This window comes from Heterodontus francisci, chromosome 17 (genome assembly GCF_036365525.1).
Source record: "Heterodontus francisci isolate sHetFra1 chromosome 17, sHetFra1.hap1, whole genome shotgun sequence".
Lineage (NCBI taxonomy): Eukaryota > Metazoa > Chordata > Chondrichthyes > Heterodontiformes > Heterodontidae > Heterodontus > Heterodontus francisci.
The window spans coordinates 39,618,043-39,639,046 of NC_090387.1; the positions used below are offsets into that span (position 1 = coordinate 39,618,043).

The following is a 21,004-nucleotide window of genomic DNA, read 5'->3' on the forward strand; positions in this document are numbered from 1 at the left end:
TTGCAGGTTGTCTCTCAGCGAATTGGTACAGTCGATCTGTCATGTTACAGCCTTGAGGAACTTCCTGAGTATCTCTTTTTCAGTCAAGATATCACACATCTTAATCTACGGCATAATTTTATGCAGGCTGATGCTGGACTCTGCATCCTTAACAGGTATTTGAAACTTTTTTTTTCAGTTGCCCCATATACAGTCTTCAGTTATAGTCGTACAGCATAGAAACAGGCCCTTTGGCCCACCGCGTCCATGCTGACCATACTGCCTATCTATACTAATCCCACCTGCCTGCATTAATTCCATATCCCTCTATGCCTTGCTCATTCAAGTACCTGTCCAGATGCCTCTTAAATGTTGCTACTGTTCCTGCCTCCACCACCTCCTCAGGCGGCTCATTCCAGATACCCACTATTCTTTTGTGAACAATTTACCCCTTTGATCCCCTTTAAACCTCCTTCCTCTCACCTTAAATCTATGCCCTCTAGTTTTAGTCACCCCTACCATGGGAAACAGGCTCTGGCTATCCACCCTATCTATGCCTCTCATAATTTTATATACCTATATCATGTCCCCTCTCAGCCTCCTTCGCTCCAGGGAAAACAGACCCAGCCATTCCAATCTCTCTTTATAACTCAAGCCCTCCAAACCAGGCAACATCCTTGTGAATCTTTTCTGCACCCTCTCTAGCTTAATCACATCTTTCCTGTAGTGCGGCGACCAGAACTGCACACAGTACTCCAAATGCGGCCTAACCAACGTTATGTACAACTATAACATGACGTCCCAACTCTTGTACTCAATCTCAGTGCCTCGGCCGATGAAGGCAAGCATGCCATACGCCTTCTTCACCACCCTGTCTACCTGTGTTGCCACTTTCAGGGAACTATGTACTTGCACCCCAAGGTCTCTCTGCTCAACAACACTCTCCAGGGTCCTGCCATTCACTGTATATGTCCTGCCCTGGTTTAACTTCATGCAAAATGCATCACTTCACACTTACCTGCGTTAAATTCCATTTACCACTCCCTTGCCCACTTTCCCAATTGATCTATATCCTGTTGTAACCTTAGACAACCTTCTTCATTGCCCACTATGCCGCTAATTTTGGTGTGTTCTGCAAACTTACTAATCATGCCCCTTACATTCACATCCAAGTCATTAATATATATGACAAACAACAGAGGGCCCAGCACCGAGCCCTGCGGCACACCACTGGTCACCGGCCTCCAATCTGAAAAACAACCCTCCACTGCCACCCTCTGCCTCCTATCACCAAGTCAATTTTGTATCCAATTTGCTAGCTCACCCTGGACCCCATGTGTTCGAACATGTGTATTATCACAATGTGCACTGTCGAGAGGCATGGAGAAGAATTTTAATTTTTTTAATAACAAAGTTCAAGGGGTAATACGCCTATGGCATATTTCTGACCTATTGGTGAACAATTCTATCATGCTAAAGCTATGTGCAGATTTCTCTAGTGGTAATCTTCAACATAGGACTGTCATCTTCCATTAATTGTACTATAATGAATAGTAGAAGCCAGGCAAAATCAACCATTTAACAGTCATCACTGACTTGTATTTGTGCAGCACCTTTAACATTAAAAATCAAATCCTGAGACAATTCACAGATAGGTGTATGGAAAATGGATCCCAAGCTAGGAAGGGAGAAATTATCATGGGTAACCAAAAGCTTGATCAGAGATGGAGTTTGAATAATTTTTGAAGGGAGTAGCAAGGTGGAGAGGCAGAGGGGTTCTGGGTTGAATCCTAGAGAACGTGGGATCCAGACAGCTGAAGACTCCACCACCAATGTTGATGTGAAAGGACAAAGAATGCACAAGAATCCAGAGTCAGAGGAATGAAGAGTTCAAAAGATGGTTGTTCCCCATTTCTCTCCCGCTCTTGACATATTCCACTTTTAGGGAGGAGTAGAAAGAGAAGAGAAAGGGAAAGAACTGATGAAGCCCAGCCAATGGTGGTGTAATTTTAATATGTGAACTAAACTGCTGCACCTTCCCAGCTGAAGGTTAACACGTAATCCAATGGTGGGAGCAAAAATAAGCAAATTCAAGCAGAAAATAAGTGGTCGAAATTGTCGTTATCTTGGAGAATTTGAATATTATAAAGACATCATAATACTGTTTACTTTTTAAAGTATCACTGTCCCTTTTAAAATATACACATTTTCCTGTGCAATAACTTCTAAAAATGTAAGCATTTTTGATACTTAACAAAAAATTGAACCCACATGCCTAGTCCACACATAATTCACGGTACATATAGATATAATGTGAAGAACAATGTACATTATAGGAGCCTTTTGAGCCTGCTAAAATCCCCAAAGAAATGTCTTTAAAACTGAGAACCAAGATGGAAAAGAAGTGCTTTTGGAAAGTAACAAATACAGTGCTTTTGGGAGGTGTGTAAGAAACCTATAGTCTAATTGTTTGGCACAATTTTCTACAGCTAAATATTTTGTAGGTCGGGTTGTATTTTTGTCTTCCTATCATCGTAATTGAGAGTTTGATGTTGGAATCACTGTGGAACCATGTTGAGTTTGTGTAGTTACCTTTAGTTTGTACAAAAATCAAAATACTGTAGATGCTGGAAATAAAAGAAAAACAGAAATTCCTGGAAACGATAAGCTGGTCAGGCAGCATCTGTAGAGATAAAAAGAGAGCTAGGGCTGAATTTTATTCGCGCGCTACATATTGTGGCGGCGCACTTTGAGGTTTACGGCCTGCCCGCACTCTGCGGCCGCCGCAGAGCCCCCTTGATATTACGTGCAGGGGCTCATTTAAATGGAGGGGACAGAATGGCCACCCCCGATGATGTAGAGGGGGCTGCCGCCACGTCCCCGGCAATGAGGTCTGGCATCTTTCTAAAGATCTTCAAGTCCTTCATATTTAAAAGTGTCAGTTTGATAAATATTTCAATGTATGTTCAATTTAACTTTGAATCCCCACTGAGTACTCAATACATAAATTGACCTATCTCCCCAAAAAAACATTTTTTGAAATTCAGAACTTTACACCCTGAACTTCAGCATCTTTGACCCTCAACCCCTTCCCAACATCCCCACAACCAATAGGAATAGTTTTCCCCGCTCCCCCCTCTCCCACCCTGATCATTTTAGTGCTCCCCCTCCCCACAAATGTCGCGCTTTGGAACTCCGTATGGAGTTGCGGCCAGTGGCCGTAAAATCAATGTGGGACGGCCAGTGGCGGCAGCTAAGTTAATTTGCAAGGTCATTACCCTCATTTGAATATTTTAATAAAGGCCCCTGCACTAAGCGGCGGTGGGGGCCACAGCAAGGTCTCGCTGCCGCCACTAATATCCGGCAGGGCGTCGTGGTTTGTGGCAGAATGCTCCCGCTAGCATTTTACGGGCCTCTCTGCCACGACCCATGGCTTCGAGGGGCTGGTAAAATCCAGCTCCTGATGTTTTGGGTGTCAATCCTTCGTAAAATGTCAGCCACATGACAAGAAATCCAGCATGATCAGCAAAATTATTCCAATTATTCTTGGGAAATCCTTTTGTCTGCTATCTTAGGTTCTCTACTGATCTGAGCACTTGCTTCTATAACTATAATAGGCATTATAAATTACATAATTTAACAAGAAAATTATTGGGCTTGTCTCAGAATTGTCTTTTCTGTATTTGAAATGCTCGTGCAAATGTTTTTCATTGAGAATTATGTAAGAACCATGAGCCTCAGCTGCATGTCGCGCATCACAGAGCTTGCCGGGAACTCTGCTCCATTCATGGACAGTTGCAACAAATTAATTTTTCAGGTTAACTGGAATTTGTTTGGATATGTTACATCAAAATAAACTAAAGAATCTACTCCACTTTTGCTGAGGTCACTTTGAATATATGTTGGATGCAAATGGCAAGTAAGATGGTTGAATATAGATACAGTCGGGAAATCTGGTGAATGGGGATTAACAGATATTTATGTTTTGTAATGTGATCTAAATGATTGACAGCTACATTTTTAAAATTTGTTGAATAATAGTTTTTTGCATTGTCAGCATAAATAGCATGTTCTGAAACTACTATAGCACTATTTAAGTTTAGAAGGATTATAAACATTTAAGCCTATTTTGATGACATTGCTTATTGTTGCAGATATTAGATAAAGAAAGATACAAATATGTTTAATGTTTTCTTAAGTTTTATATATTCTTGGCCTCCAGTGTAAAACTCACCCTCAACAAATGGCCATTGAAGCACTTACACAAAAGGAATTACTTATTTGCCCATGTGGTGTGTGTGAGGGAACAGATTGATTTTAATTATCTACCTGCTGTGGGTGAGGAAATACTAATCAAAATGCACTCATTTCTTGGGAGATGTCATAAGATGTTCTTTCCAAATTCGTTCACTGCCAGACCCTTTTGCAGCAATATAACCTTATCATGTGTAATGCCTTAGGAAATCCAGTATATGCAGTTTTTATTTTACTGGCAATTTTCCAGGATGCAGAGATATTGAAATACTCAAGGCACTCGAGATCACTTGAAATGACCTGTACCTGATGATCTAGATTACTTATGATTTGAAGGTAGTTCTGCCGAAACATCATCTACCTGAAACAATTCTCTCTCGATAGATGTTGCCTGACCTGCTGAGTATTTCCAGCGTTTTCTGTTTTATTTCAGGTTTCCAGCATCTGCAATATTTTGCTTTTGTATTAACATTCTAACCTCCTTTGGCTGAACAGATTTAACTCAAAAATGTACAAATGTTGATGGAGACAAATTATCTGAAGAGGGACATATTTTTGAAAGCTTCATAAACTTGGGACAGAAATCCAGAGCTGTTGATTCCATTTCGTGCTCAAATTGCATATTTAACCTTGTTCTTTATCAAAATTGCATCCGTTCCATCCTGCACTTTCAAGGTCTATTGCAGAAAAGATGGCCGGGATTTTGTTGAGGTCCCGACGTCAGGCTCTGTGGTGGGGGTGTGGGGGCGCGGAGGATCACAGTGGCCCGCCACGGAGCCCGCAATGGGATTGCTGGGCCCAATCTTCCCGGCGGCGGTGAGGCTCCATGGCAGCCTCTGCCGCTTGGCGACAGGACCCAACTTGAGGTATTTAAATAAAGGAAATAGATATGTTTACATATCTCTCTCCGCGATCATGCCGGCTGTCCGCGATCTTCCAAGTGACAGCTGGCACTCCAGCGCCTTCACTTTCTCATCCAGGGAAAGCTGGCACCACCAAGATGGGGAATGGGGGATCTCTGCATTGTAGTGAAGTTGGGAGGGTGGGGGGGGGGGGGGGAAGGGGTCAACTCTGCATTTTCAGTAGAGTGGGGGGGAGGAGAAGGGTTGAATTCTGCACTTAGTGCAGTTGGTTTGGAAAAGGGTTAATCTGAGCTTTTCTGGTGTAGTTGGGGGGTGGGGTGGATGGGTCAAACTTTATTTTTTGTTGCAGTTGGGAGGGGGACGGAGACAACTTTCATCTGTCACCACAGGCCTGGCTGCCCTTTAAAAATGGCACCTGCATAGAGGCAGCTGATGGCGTTGCAGAGCCCGCCCCCTGTCACGTGATTGGGCTGCCCAGCATATGTAAATGGGCTGCTGCGCGCTAGATCGCAGTGGCATGGCAGCGCGTGGCCCGCATTTGCGGACCGCCATTTTTTTGCAGTAGCGGGAAAATAAATTTCAGCCCAATATCTTTTGAGTTTTCACCAACATGCAGCTCGTATAAATTGTTAGACTTAAATTTCTTAATTTGAGCATCTTGATATTGCAGATGTATACCAAGATCTACATGTTTCCTGATAAGTGAGCATATTTTGTGAAGTGGATTTATTTCAGATAATTAAAAATTTTTTTCTCAGTAAAGGACCTAGGTTTATTTTATCCTTTTAGCTTTATGCTTTTTTCTTCTCCTTTGCTACTGTGACCATTAGATAAATAGAACACCAGATAGTTATAGTATGTGTTGCATTATCAGGTTATTGGTTTTAACAATTTTTTTCAGAAGATGCCTTCTTGGAAATAGCTGAAGCTCCTCACGCAGGCAGTTTGATAGTGTTACTATGTTTAGTGACCAGAACATTCGAATTGAGAGCAGTTCCCTTGTGCATAGTTACTGGAATGCTACACACCTGCATTTTTTAAAAATAGCACATGAGAACATTTAAAAAAGACATTGTGAAAAATTATTTTGAATGGTTACTGTAGGGTTCTGTTCCTGCCACTCACCTGTTGGAATTTCCCCACCCCCCACCCTGACTTTCCCCAAATTGAGAGGAAATGTCTTTGACAGATCATGATCGACAGATTAAATAATTTCTTGCAATCTCTCTGTCTGAAGCAAAAGTTTACTCTGCACACAGCTGTAGACTGGCTTTGCAGTTGACATAGTTCCTGGCATATTGGCCCTGAATTTCTTGTCAAATTGTGCCCAGAAACTGGTGTAGTTACAGGCCAATGCCGATTTCAGCACAAAAGATAAAGAAAATACAGCTGTAAATGACTCGCACCTATTCCTGCATTGCTCTCAAAATTCTTTCATTTTTTGTGCCATAACTGACTGGATTGCTCTACAGAGAACCAGCATGGACTCGATCGGCCGAATGGTCTCCTTCTGTGCCGTTATGGCTCTATGACACTCTATCTTTGAAGCTTTCATCCAGACTCTCCACTGCTCATTAACATACGCCCTCCTGCACCCATTCAAAAGAGCTTACAAATGCTAATAACATTGTTACATATTTAGGCAGGTTGGACTCAAAATTTTAAGCATGCAGATTCCTTTTGAATTTATGTTCTCTTCGAACAGCTTGGAAAGTGCCGTCCTAGTGCTGAAATTCACCGGTCTCATTTTATATGGGCTATGGTGCTCTTTGTCATCTTTCTATTTAACACAGGCAAGCAAGGCAGCTACATAGTCAGAGAGATGAAGCACAATAAGTGCATCTCAACCATTAACCAATCCCTTGTTTTAGGGCTGGCTTCTGTGAAATGCAGAACTTTAATCACCTCTGATTACATATATTTGTATAAAGGCAGAGCAACATATTTGGGATAAAAGCAAAATACTGCAGATACTGAAAATCTAAAATAAAAACAGAAAGTGCTGGAAATACTCCGGTTTGGCAGCATCTGTGGAGAGAGAAAATCAGAGTCAACGTTTCAGGTCTGTGACTTTTCATCTGATGAAAGGTGTCAGACCTGAAACAAATTTCGGATAATTTATGATATGTTTATAGAACAAAAAAGTTTAAATGTTCAATAATGAAGTGATAACCAGAACTGCAGAAATGTCAGAGATTTGTCACCATAGTCTGTCAATAAATTAATAATACCTAACCGTTGTAAATCACGTCATTTTGTGCAATGATAGTGCAGTCTTCATTTTCATGAGAAACCTATTCTTGCCAATTTGCATTCATTTGGTTGAAGTGTTGTCATGTGGGTTTGGTCTGGGTTCCAGTCCTTACATTAAGCAATCCCTTTGTTTGTGAACTAGGCACATGGTCCTGCATAACATTTCTTTAGAGTATGAGAGCAAGCTTGCGGGGAACATAAAAACTGACTGTAAAAGTTTCTATAGGTATGTGAAGAGAAAAAGATTGGTGAAGACAAATGTAGGTCCCTTACAGTCAGAAACAGGGGAATTTATTATGGGGAACAAAGAAATGGCTGACCAACTAAATGCATACTTTGGTTCTGTCTTCACAAAGGAGGACACAAATATCATACCAGAAATGTTGGGGAACACAGGGCTTAGTGAGAGAGAGGAACTGAAGGAAATCAATATTAGTAGAGAAATGGTGTTGGGGAAATTGATGGGATTGAAGGCCGATAAATCCCCAGGGCCTGATGGTATGCATCCCAGAGTACTTAAGGAAGTGGACCTAGAAATAGTGGATGCATTGGTGGTCATCTTCCAAGATTCTGTAGACTCTGGAACAGTTCCTACAGATTGGAGGGTAGCTAATGTAACCCCACTATTAAAAAGGGAGGCAGAGAGAAAACAGGGAATTATAGACCAGTCAGCCTGACGTCGGTAGTGGTGAAAATTCTAGAGTCCATTATCAAAGATTTTATAGCAGAGCACTTGGAGAACAATGGTAGAATTGGACAGAGTCAGCATGGATTTACGAAAGGGAAATCATGCTTGACAAATCTACTAGAATTCTTCGAGGATGTAACTAGTAAAGTTGATGAGGGGGTGCCAGTGGATGTGGTTTATTTGGACTTTCAGAAGGCTTTCGAAATAAGAGATTAGCTTGTAAAATTAAAGCGCATGGGATTGGGGGTAGTGTATTGTATTGCGATGGATAGAAAATCGGTTGGCAGACAGGAAACAAAGAGTAGGAATAAATGGGTCTTTTTCCGAATGGCAGGCAGTGAATAGTGGGGTACCGCAGGGATCGGTGCTAGGACTCCAGCTATTCGCAATATATATTAATGATTTAGATGAGGGACCTAAATGTAATATCTCTAAATTTGCAGATGACACAAAACTGGGTGGGAGGGTGAGTTGTGAGGAGAGTGCAGAGAGGCTTCAGGGTGATTTGGACAAGTTGAGTGAGTGGGCTAATGCATGGCAGATGCAGTATAATGTGGATAAATGTGAGGTTATCCACTTTGGTAGCAAAAGCAGGAAGGCAGATTATTATCTCAACAGCTATAAACTGAGAGAGGGGAATATACAGCGAGACCTGGGTGTTCTCGTACACCTGTCGCTGAAGGTAAGCATGCAGGTGAAACAGGCGGTAAAAAAGGCAAATGGTATGTTGGCCTTCATAGCGAGAGGATTCGAGCAGAAGCAGGGATGTCTTGCTGCAATTATACAGGGCCTTGGTGAGGCCACACCTGGAATATTGTGTGCAGTTTTGGTTTCCTTATCTGAGGAAGGATGTTCTTGCTATAGAGGGAGTGCAGTGAAGGTTTACCAGACTGATTCCTGGGATGGTGGGACTGACGTATGAGGAGAGATTGAGTCGGTTAGGATTATATTTCACTGGAGTTCAGAAGAGTGAGGGGGGATCTCATAGAAATCTATAAAATTCTAACAGGACATGACAGGGTAGATGCAGGAAGGATGTTCCCGATGGTGGGGGAGTCCAGAACCAGCGATGAGAGTCTAAGGATACGGGGTAAACCTTTCAGGACTGCGATGAGGAGAAATTTCTTCTCCCAGAGAGTGGTGAGCCTGTGGAATTAGCTAACACAGAAAGCAGTTGAGGCCAAAACATTGTATGTTTTCACGAAGGAGTCAGATATAGCTCTTGGGTCTAAAAGGATCAAAGGGTATGGGGGGGAAGCGGGAACAGGTTACTGAGTTGGATGATCATCCATGATCATAATGAATGGCGGAGCAGGGTTGAATTGCCTACTCCTGCTGCTATTTTCTATGTTTCTATTTAAGACTATATAGTTTATTTTGAATCACAACAGGTCATTCTACTACCTTCTCCACACCACTTTTTCAAGTCCGTTACAGCTCTTAATTTTCTTTTGTTTAGACAATGTCCATATGATTTTTATTTTATATTTGTGCTTACTGATCTACATTGGCTCCCAGTTAAGCAATGTGTCAATTTTAAGATACTCATCCTTCTCTGCAAATCCCTTCATAGCCTCACCCCTTCCTATTAGGCAGATGAACAAAAGATTGGTCAAAGAGGTAGGTTTAAAGGAGCACCTTAAAGAAGCAAACAGAGGTAGAGAGATGGAATAAAAGCAAAATACTGCAGATGCTGGAAATCTGAAATAAAAACAAGAAATGGTGGAAATACTCAGCAGATGTGGCGGCATCTGTGGAGAGAGAAGCAGAGTTAACGTTTCAGGTCAGTGACCCTTCATCAGAACTGGCAAAGGTTAGAAATGTAATAGGTTTTAAGCAAATAAAGCAGGGGTGGGGCAAGAGATAACAGGGAAGGTGTTTATAGGACAGGGTCACAGAGAGTAACTGACCAGAAGGTCATGGAGCAAAGGCAAAACGGTATGTTAATGGCGTGTTGAAAGACAAAAGCGTTAGTGCAGAGAAGGTGTTAATGGACAGAAAAATCAACAACCCTGCCCCTTGGCACAAATATGAAAAACACAGTGGACAGGCACATGGTAAGAAAAATGAATGATGAAACAAAATAATTAAAAAGAAAAAAGTAACTGAAAATAAAAAGGGGGGCCTGTCATGCTCTGAAATTATAGAACTCAATGTTCAGTCTGGCAGGCTGTAGTGTGCCTAAACGGTAAATGAGGTGTTGTTCCTCGAGCTTGTGTTGTTCATTGGAACACTGCAGCAAGCCCAGGACAGATATGTGGGCATGAGAGCAGGGGGATGTGTTGAAATGGCAACCAACCGGAAGCTCGGGATCATTCTTTCGGACTGAGTGGAGGTGTTCTGCAAAGCTGTCACACAATCTGTGCTTGGTACTCCCAGTGTAGACTAGACCACATTGTGAGCAGTGAATTCAGTATACTAAATTGAAAGAAATATGAGTAAATTGCTGTTTCACCTGAAAGGAGTGTTTGGGGTCTTGGATAGTGAAGAGAGAGGAGGTAAAAGTGCAGGTATTACACTTCCTGCGATTGCATGGGAAGGTGCCGTGGGAAGGGGACCAGGTATTGGGGGTAATGGAGGAGTGGACCAGGGTGTCACGGAGGGAACGATCCCTTCAGAATGCTGATAGGGGAGGGGAAGATGCGTCTGGAGGTGGCGGAAATGGCGGAGGATGATCCTTTGGATGTGGAGGCTGGTGGGGTGGAAAGTGAGGGGAATCCTGTCGCGGTTCTGGGGGGGAGGGGTTGAGGTGAGGATAGAGGTGCGGGAAGTGGGCCAGACACAGTTGAGGGCCCTGTCAACCACGGGGGTGGGGCGGGGGGGGAGAGCTCCTCAGTTGAGGAAAAAGGAAGACATATCAGAAGCGCTGTTGTAGAAGGTAGCATCATCAGAGCAGATGCGTCAGAGACTGAGAAACTGGGAGAATGGAATGCAGTCCTTACAGGAGGCAGGGTGCGAAGATGTATAGTCGAGGTAGCTGTGGGGGTCGGTGGGCTTATAATGAATATTAGTAGACAGCCTATCCCCAGAGATGGAGACAGAGAAGTCGAGGAAGGGAAGTGTCGGAGATGGATCATGCAAAGGTGAGAGAAGGGTGGAAATTGGAAGCAAAGTTGATGAAGTTTTCCAGTTTAGGATGGGAGCAGGAAACGGCACTGATACAGTCATCAATGTACCGGAGAAAGATTTGGGGGAGGGGGGGCTGAGTAGGACTGGAACAAGGAATGTTCAACATATCTCTCAAAAAAAAGGCATAACTAGGACCCAGGCAACCCCTTTTACTTGAAGGAAGTGAGTGGAGTTGAAGGACAGATTATTCAATGTGAGAGCAAGTTCAGCCACGCGGAGGAGGATGGTGGTGGATGGGGACTGGTTGGGCCTCTGTTAAAGGAAGAAGCGGAGAGCCCTCAAACTGTCCTGGTGAGGGATGGAGGTGTAGAGAGATTGGACATCCATAGTGAAGAGGAGGCGGTTGGGGTCAGGAAACTGGAAATTATCAAAATGACATAGGGCGTCAGAAGGGTCACAGATGTAGGTGGGAAGAGACTGGATCAGGGGAGAAAATATAGAATCAAGATAGGAAGAAATAAGTTCAATGGGGCAGGAACAGGCTGAGACAGTGGGTCTGTCGGGACAGTCCTGTTTGTGGATTTTAGGAAGGAGATAGAAGCGGGCTGTCCGGGGTTGTGGGACTATGAGGTTGGAAGCTGTAGAGGGAAGATTTCCAGAGGAGATGAGGTCAGTGACAGTCCTGTGGACAGTAGCCTGATGTTTGGTGGTGGGGTCATGGTCCAGGGGGAGGTAGGAAGAAGTCTCTGAGAGTTGGTGCTGAGCCTCTGCAAGGTAGAGGCCGATACGCTAGACAATAACAGCACTACCCTTGTCTGCAGGTTTGATGACAATGTCAGGGTCGAAAGATGGACATGCTTGGGAGGCACAGTTCCAAATGTGCAGTAATTAAAATCTCCTCCAGCCCCACAACCCTCAAGTATCTAATTTTGGCTTCTTGACATCCCCAATTTTAATCACTCGATTGGTAGTCGTGCCTTCAGTTGCCAAGGCCCGAAGCTCTAGAATTACCTCCCAAACATCTCCATCTCATCACTGATAAAGCTGAACTTCCTTTTAACCCCCTTCATCTGTGGTTTTCTGTACAAGAACAAAGATGGCAGATAAGTGTCTAAGCATTACTTTGTGATGTATTTGAATCTGATGTTTCATACTGACTAATTAGGGCTCTCTGCAGTTGGTTTGGTGAGTGATTAATTTGACATTGTTCAGTGGAGAGACTTGATGAAGTCAGGACCATGCTGGAACCAGACCGTATCATGGAAACAGAGGGCATTTCATCATTTTATTTTAATTACACTGGTTTTTACACTCTGATGTACTCTAATTGGTGCAGAGGAAACTTTGGCTAAAAATGACATCAGTAAAAACGGCATATGACTAGGCGTAAAACAGGCCATAACTTCCCAAATAGGCTAGTAGAGGAAATTGCATTGCATTATCTTGTAATATGAAAAATTACTATTGATAGCACCGTTTTCTGCCTCATGGTTGGCATATAACTGAACTATTGCCAACTGTTGCATTTCTCTCTATTTATGAACACTGTAGAGAGTTGCGAAAAAAGGGGCGAAACTTGCCAATTACCACCCGAGCCCTTTTCCCGTTGATTTTGTTTGCTGGAGTGGAAAAGGCAGTCACTAAGAAACTAGTCTAAAACATAGTCTTCTGCACTAATTAAGCTAAAATTACTTCTCTGTGTCTTGGATAGTAAGGACAGTATATTTTTTTATCCAAGAATGAGTTGCTATGTAGGGAGCAATACCATTGTGTGGTTCTGATTACTTTCGTAAACCACATTGATCTCAATTTTTAAACTTGTATATAAAGTCCTACTTAAAAGCTCTTAAATGCAGTTTCTACAATGCCAAGTGGCCTCTTTCTGTGCTGTAAACTTTCTATGATTTGAAGGGACACCAATGAATTTGTCATGGTTTAGAAAAGATGGTTCAATAATGAGAAAGCATAGTTTTGAGAAGTCACTGACACTTTCCACTGAAGTACAAATGGCTGAGGAGGTTTCACTGATTTTTATAAAAGAGGTTTGATAGGCTGAATAGGAAATGGCTTTCCTTTGGTTGGGGGCCTTAGTGACAAGGGATGCTCAATTCAAAATGGTCATCAAGAGTGTGGGGGGAGGTTAAGAAATTTTGAAATGCAGAACTATTGGAACTTGCTGTCCTTTGTCACCGGGATAAATATGGCCGAGGTAGAGACCATTTTAAAGACGAGTAGATAAATCTTTCCAAAAGAGGGAGTTAGAAGGTAATGGAGAGAGAACAGAGCAGTGGAAGTGGTTTTGCATTGCTGCAGCAAAGAGCCATCTTGGATATAATGAATCAAATAATTTCCGTCTGTATTGTAAGCTTCTGTGGTTTTACTTTTGAGAGAGCAATAGCCATGTTTATAACTGGATCAGGAGAGCCTCAAAACAGTGAACTTATTTTCAAGTAGGATAATGGAGAAAAGATTGAGCAGGGACATGGTACAAGGGAAACTTGTTTTCCACTTGAATCTACAGTATGGGTGTTCTCTAACATAGCAATTGCCCAGATAGCATCTGAGTTCTACCAGAGTACATTGGCACATTCACCTGTTCATTTGGTTGGAGTTGTAAAACAATTATTTAGTGCCAGGTACTATTTAGACATGATCTACAATTAATAAGCTCTTATAGCCAATTACACACATTTGAATTATTGTGACGTAGGCCGGAATTTTACTTTCCCTGTAAAATGGAGCAGTAGGCTCGGGAGAGCCTATCCCGACCCACTCCCTCCTCCGCCGCCACTTTATGCAGGGCGGCGGTGGCAAAAAACAGTATGACAAAGGCAGACGGCCTTGGGGGTTGTGGGGAGGGGTAGCTCTCATGATCGGATATCCTATGCCTGATGGAGGGCTGCCCCTGCTGCCCCAACCATCCACAACACCCAACACATCCCCCCAGTCGACCACCCTTGCCTCACCAGGGCCCGACCGATCACCCTCGGTGAGGCAACAAAAACTTAACTTGGTTCCGGGTTCCCCGACATCATCTTCGCGAAGCTGTGCTGCAGTTCCAGCAGTGGCTGCCACTCCTGCTGGGTGCTGCTGGGACTAAGAGCTCTAATGGCTGGCAGCTCTAAATAAATAAATAAATAAATAAAATAAAAAAATAAATAAATAAAATAAAGTCCCGCCTCAGAACACTTGAAGGCTGTGGAACCGCAAAAAGCGTGTCGGATCCCCAGGCCAGGCGGAAGCGGGTTCGCCACCGACTTTTCAGTCGGTGAACGGCTCTCGTACGCCAAGGGAAATATCCTGGCCAGAGTTTCCAATATTCTGGTTCCAAGTAGCAAGAATTTAACTGAACAAGAATAGTTCATACAAAAATATATTACATAATGGGCCTGAAAATTGTGCAGTTTTTATGATTTCAGAAGAATAAATTGATCAATCTGGTGCTAGTAAAACTGTAATACAATTTGAAACTGTTTTTGGAAATATGTTCTCATTGCAGTTCTCACGAAAGATTACCTGAATCAACTCTTATGTATTTTTTGGGGGAATCTGGAATCCTTATAAACGTATGGCTGCCTGCTCTATCCAATCATTTTTGTTAACAATGCACAATCTGTTGTCCCAGGATCACCAATATTACATTGTACAAATATTTAACCAGATTGTTATTTTCTATGACATGAGATTGTTTTTCTTTTATATCTCTTTTTAAATAAAACGCAAGATTAAAGTTGCTTGTTTAAAATTAAATGAGCAAATCATTGGTGGGATATCCCAGCTTTGTCTTGAGCATTACTGTCTTCATCAGCGAGCTTCTGAGTAGGCTTAATTTCTGACAGTATACTTTGGCTAGACAACTGGGAATTTGAGAGTGAATGGGGGAAAGTTTTTTCCAAGGGTGGATACAGAAGGAAGTAGGGTTTGGAGGGGGAGGTGGGATGTAGGTGGAGAGCAATACAAGGAAGTGATCAGAGATGGTTTGATCTGTGATTGATACTGTAGGGTAGTGAGACCACATGAGATAACAAGGTCAAGTGGATGGCAGTGAATATGGGTTGGTGAGTTTACATGGAGGATGAGATTGAGGGAGAATAGGAGGGCAGTGAACTCAGGAGCCAGAACATGATGAATTGAGATGAAGGTTAAAATCACCTAGGATGAGAAGCCACTTGGTGCAGAGGCTGAGGGAGAAAAGCTTGAAGATAACACATTGAGAAAATTGGCACAGTACTTGAGTGCAGGCAGTAGAGAACCAGGATTTTAAATGAAAGGTGAGATGCTCAAAGGAGAGGAAATTGCTAGAGGAGTAAGGAACTGGCCAAAGTGAGATTTGGTTATGAGAACCACACCACTATCACCATGATGGTCTAGGCAAGCGATGACAAGTATATCCAGGCGGAGAGGCTTCAGTTAACGGAAAGGTGTCATCAGTCTTCAGCCAGGCTTCTGTCAAGGCCATGATATCGATGCAATCATCCACAATAAGCTCATGGATCGCAAGGGCTTTGTGAGTGAACGGACATTCTGGAGGAAGATGCAGAAGGGGGCGGCAGTAGCTGGAACTCTGGCAGAGTCCACAGGATCGGCACTTGAAAGATGAGTTGGACAGAGAGGAGTTTGGCAAGTTCAACCCCCAGCTGGTAGACTGGGTGGGAAGGTCAGCGAGAGAGTAGGATGAGTCAGTTAGGATTGCTGCTGCTGAGGAGGCAGTGACGTGTGCCTCGATGAGCCCTTAGGAGAATACCAAGAGAGGCACGAAGGGATTTCGCAGACTTAGCTAAGACCATCAGATTTAGCCCATCTACACACAGCAAAACCTTGTATACCATGCAGCCTCCTGGGAGAGGCTGATAACTAAAGGAAAAAACCTGCAGCCAATTCAGGAAGGTCTTTTGAAAATTCCTCTCTGCCACTCTAAGGCAATCAGGCAAGCTGTAGGAGACAAGCCGGAATTCTCCCAGCCATGTGGAGGCAGCTTTAGAGGTGGGGCGGGTTAATCAGAAAGCAGCATATCAGGCCGGCTCCCCAACGTTTCCTGCCTCCATAAGCTTTTCCCAGAGGCAGGCTCACAGTGGCATAGCTACCCATTTGCGAATAGCAGGTAACCAATTAAGATATTTAAAACTTCAGTAGTGCCTAATTGAAATTTTCCAAATGTTGCACAGGAGCCATGCAGTGTCAGGAGATCGTCAGCTCCAGGGAGGCAAAATCACAGTGGGGAGTCATTGTTGCCTGCAACTGACAGGCATTCAGGTCAACAAAGGAGCAAAACAGCAAGGCTCAGTACAGGGATGAATTAATTTTCAAATTATTCAGAACCAAGGAACAATAACTTTTATAAATCCTGTAGGGAGAAAAGTGAAGGAGTTTACTCGGATGAATGCAGAACATGCAGAAACATAATGAGGATGAACAGAAGGTCAAAGAAAGATCTGTAAAATCTCTAACTGGAGACATAAGACATTATAGTAACTTAGTATTTTAGTAGAACAACTAGAACTTCACTAGCTGAAGAGATGTAAACAAAGTAGGACCTGAGGATGAACCCAGGATAGTTAGTATAATAAAGGATTCCTTTAGTAATGAATACTAGGAAGATATTGAGAACCATGTCCTCAGTAGTGATGCTCCTAGTAGAATTAGCTTCAGCATAAATCTGCTGGGAGCCCGAGACAGACCAAAAGGGCTCAATGCAATGGATTCTCCATGAATCAGTTACTTTTTCTGGAGTAGTGAGAAAGCCAAGGGAGCAGATGTGTGAAACAATTATGGTCATTTTTGAGGGTGTCAATTATTACTGGGGGCAGTGGGTACACTGTACATGTTGCCACTGCACGTTTTTTGCTGATGATACAAAGATTGGTCAGAAAGAAAGTTGTGACAAGGACGCAAAGGGATACGGATAGGTTAAGTGAATGGGCAAAAATTTGACAGATGGAGTATAACATGGGAAAATTTGAGGTTATCCCCTTTGGTGGGATGAATAGAAAAGCAAAGTGTTATTTAAATGCAAGGATGAGAAATTTCCACCAAATGGCAAATTTCCGACATTGGGGTTTTAGAAATCCACTATTTTCTTCTCCCTGTCACTGATGATTCGTTTTTTTTTTTAAAGCCGGTCCTTTGCTCAAAATCGGAAAGGGATGGAAGTAGGGGGACAGGGGAGAGAGAGGGAGACCGGGGGGTGGGGGGTGGGTTGGGTGGGAGAAAGACAGAGACAGGGAAGGAGGGGGAGAGAGAGAGAGAGACTGCGGGGGGGGGGAGAGACCGACAGAGAGAGTGAGACTGTGGGGGAAACCTAGAGAGTGAGACTGGGGTGGGGGGGTGGTGGGTGGGGGGAGACCTAGAGAGTGAGACTGGGGGGCAGGGAGACCTAGAGAGTGAGGTTGGAGCGCGAGTGAGACACAAGAGAGAGGGAGAGAGACTTGGGGGGAGAGAGAGACTTGGGGGGGGGGGGGGAAGGGGGGAGAGAGAGACTTGGGGGGGGGGAAGGGGGGAGAGAGAGACTTGGGGGGGGGGGAAGGGGGGAGAGAGAGACTTGGGGGGGGGGGGGGGAGGGTGGAGAGAGACACTCGGGGGGGAGGGGGGAGAGAGTGTGTGGGGGGGGAGAGAGAGCGTGTGTGTGGGGGGGAGAGAGAGCGTGTGTGTGGGGGGGAGAGAGAGCGTGTGTGTGTGGGGGGGAGAGAGAGCGTGTGTGTGGGGGGGGGAGAGAGAGCGTGTGTGTGGTGGGGGGGGGGAGAGAGCGTGTGTGTGGGGGGGGGGAGAGAGAGAGCGTGTGTGTGGGGGGGGGGAGAGAGAGAGCGTGTGTGTGGGGGGGGGAGAGAGTGAGCGTGTGTGTGGGGGGGGGAGAGAGTGAGCGTGTGTGTGGGGGGGGGAGAGAGTGAGCGTGTGTGTGGGGGGGGAGGGAGAGAGCGTGTGTGTGGGGGGGGAGGGAGAGAGCGTGTGTGTGGGGGGGGAGGGAGAGAGCGTGTGTGTGGGGGGGGAGGGAGAGCGTGTGTGTGGGGGGGGGAGGGAGAGCGTGTGTGTGGGGGGGGAGGGAGAGCGTGTGTGGTGGGGGGGGGAGAGAGAGCGTGTGTGGTGGGGGGGGAGAGAGAACGTGTGTGTGGTGGGGGGGGAGAGAGCGTGTGTGTGGGGGGGGGAAGAGAGTGAGCGTGTGTGTGTGGGGGGGGAGAGAGTGAGAGAGCGTGTGGGGGGGGGGGGGGAAGAGAGCGAGAGCGCCGTGGGCGGGGAGGGAGATAGCGAGAGCGCTGTGGGGGGAGGGAGAGAGCGCGCGAGAGAGAAAGATTGGAGAGAGTGTGTGTGAGTGAGACTGGAGGGAGAGACACATACAGAGAGCAAGGGGGAGAGAAAACGATCAAGTTCACTCCTGACAGATGGACTTTCTATCCAGAATACTCCGCATCGCTACATCAAGTGTGCGGGCAGAAATTGACGACTTGTGCAAGCAAAATCAATGCCAGGTATCTCATTAAATCAGTGTTTAACATAGTGACAAGAATGTAAGTTTATAAATTAATTTTCTCATTTAAATCTTGTTCACGAAAATACACATTTTTGTTGTTTTGATGAAAGTAAAATAAATTTCGAATGCCTTTATCTTTCCAAAATTTGCTCATCAGCTCCCAATGTAGGACAGAAATTGTAATGTGGCCCCTCACGCAAACAGGTTGGGCACCTCTGCAGTTCCGACTTTCAGACCAAAAGGACAGGCTTTGAAAACAAAAATCAGAACTGTCAGGAAATAGGAACTGTTGCTTCCGACCTTGGGGGCAGCTTCGTGGTATTCTGGCAGGCTTTTTAAAAAAAAAAAAAATTAGAACTGACAGTTCTGGTGTTAAAATTTACTTCATCGTTCATAATTATATGATGTAACTGTATTAAATGCTGAATTGTTGGAATGCTGAGTTCCCTTCAGTGATTTTATACAAATGCATTGGTCCACTGTTTTGACAGTAATTGATGGTAAACAAGGGGAAAACTGATGTTCCTACACACTTGAAGTGGCCTGGAAGCATTTGCATTCATTACAGATTATTAACAATGCTATAATTAGACCATTTTGTTTTCAACCACTAATTTTCAGACCTTTTGGTCTTTGGCCACTCTCACCTATGTAAATGGAGAGAGACTACAGAATGTTGTAGTACAGAGGAATCTGGGTGTCTTCGTACATAAAACACCAAGTTAGCGTGCAGGTACAGCAAGTAATTAGGAAGACAAATATAATTTTGGCCTTTATTGCAAGGGGGGGTGGAGTATAAAAGAAGAAAAATTTTGCTGCAACTATACAGGGCAATGGTGCGACCACACTTAGAGTGCCGTGTACTTTTGGGTTTCCTCATTTAAGGACGGATATGCTTGTAGTGGAGACAGTTCAGAGAAGGTTCACTAAGTTGATTCCTTGGATGAAGGGGTTATTTTTTGAGGAAAGGTTGAACAGGTTGGGTCTGTACTCACTGGCGTTCAGAAGATGAGAGGTGATTTTATTGAAACATACAAGATTCTGAGGAGACTTGACAGGGTAGATGCTGAGGATGTTTCCCCTCGTGGGGAAATCTAGAACTGGGGGTATAGTTTCAGAATATGGAGTTGCCCCTTTAAGATGGAGATGAGGAGGAAATTCTTCTCTTGAGGATCTTGAATCTCTGGAATTCTCTACCCCAGAGAACTGTGGAGGCTGAGTCATTGAATATATTCAAGGCTGAGATAGACAGGTTCCTGAACTATATGGGAATTGAGTGTTATGGGAACAGGCAGAAAAGTGGAGTTGAGGCCAAGATCAAATCAGCCATGATTTTACTGAATGGCAGAGAGGCTCAAGGGTCTGTATGGCCTAATCCTACTTCAGTTTCTTATCACCTTATGTTTATGGTGCTCTCAATTGCACTGCCGAACTGGTCACCCACCCACCATCCCTAATTGATGCGGAGGCAGTCTGTTAATTTGGCCGCCTCCAGTAAGATTGCTCTGCAGGGCACACGGTTGATGGAAGTGGGTCAGGATCTGGAAATGGTCCAGATGCCCGAGAATTTTATAAATCCATAAGGTTCCAGACAGTAGTTGCCATTACTCCTCATAAGAACATAAGAAATAGGAGCAGGAGTAGGCTAATCAACCCCTCAAACCTGCCCCGCCATTCAATAAGATCATTGCTGATCTGCCCCAGACCTCAGCTCCTCGTAGCCCTCAACTCCCCGGTATTTCAAAAATCTATCTACCTCCTCTTTAAATACTTTCAGTGATCTTGCCTCCACATCTCTCTGGGGTAGAGAATTCCAGACATTCACTACCTTCTGAGAGAAGAAATTCCTTCGCATCTCAGTTTTAAATGTGGCCCCTTATTCTGTAACTATGTCCCCTAGTTTGAGATTCCCTCACTAGTGGAAACATCTTCTCAACATCTACCCTGTCAAGCCCCCTCAGAATCTTGTACATTTCAATTAGATCACCCCTCATTCTTCTAAACTCTAATGAATAAAGGCCTAACCTATTTAGCCGTTAAGTCAACCCCTTCATCCCAGGATTCAGCGTAGTGAATCTCTTTTGAGCTGCCTCCAGTGCCAGTATATCCTTCCTTAAATACGGGGACCAAAACTATACACAGTACTCCAGGTAATAATAATCATAATCATAACCAGCAACTTGCCTTTTATAGGTAGAAATAACCACTGCTGACATGTCCTAGGCAAGTTCCCTTTGAAAGAACTGTATAAACTCCATAATCAACAACAACTTGCATTTATATCGCTATTTTAATGTAGTAAACATCCCCAAGGTCTTCACAAAAGCGTTACCAGACAAAAAAATTGACACCGAGCCAAAGAAATGGACTGGTGACCAAACATTTGGTAAAAACGTAAGTTTTAAGCCGTGTCTTAAAGGAGCAGAGGCTTGGGGA

The 21,004-nt window shown here is 44.1% G+C and overlaps 1 protein-coding gene across 10 annotated transcripts in view; it reads left to right on the forward strand.

Annotated features, from left to right (window-relative positions):
• The window catches only part of LOC137378861 (PH domain leucine-rich repeat-containing protein phosphatase 2-like), a 228,918-nt gene that overhangs the window by 124,217 nt on the left and 83,697 nt on the right, over nucleotides 1–21,004 (forward strand). For all 10 annotated transcript variants that reach the window (XM_068049311.1, XM_068049312.1, XM_068049313.1 and 7 more), the window contains one exon: nucleotides 7–155. In XM_068049311.1, the coding sequence (XP_067905412.1) occupies nucleotides 7–155 (149 nt within the window). The remainder of the gene's footprint in view (nucleotides 1–6; nucleotides 156–21,004) is intronic.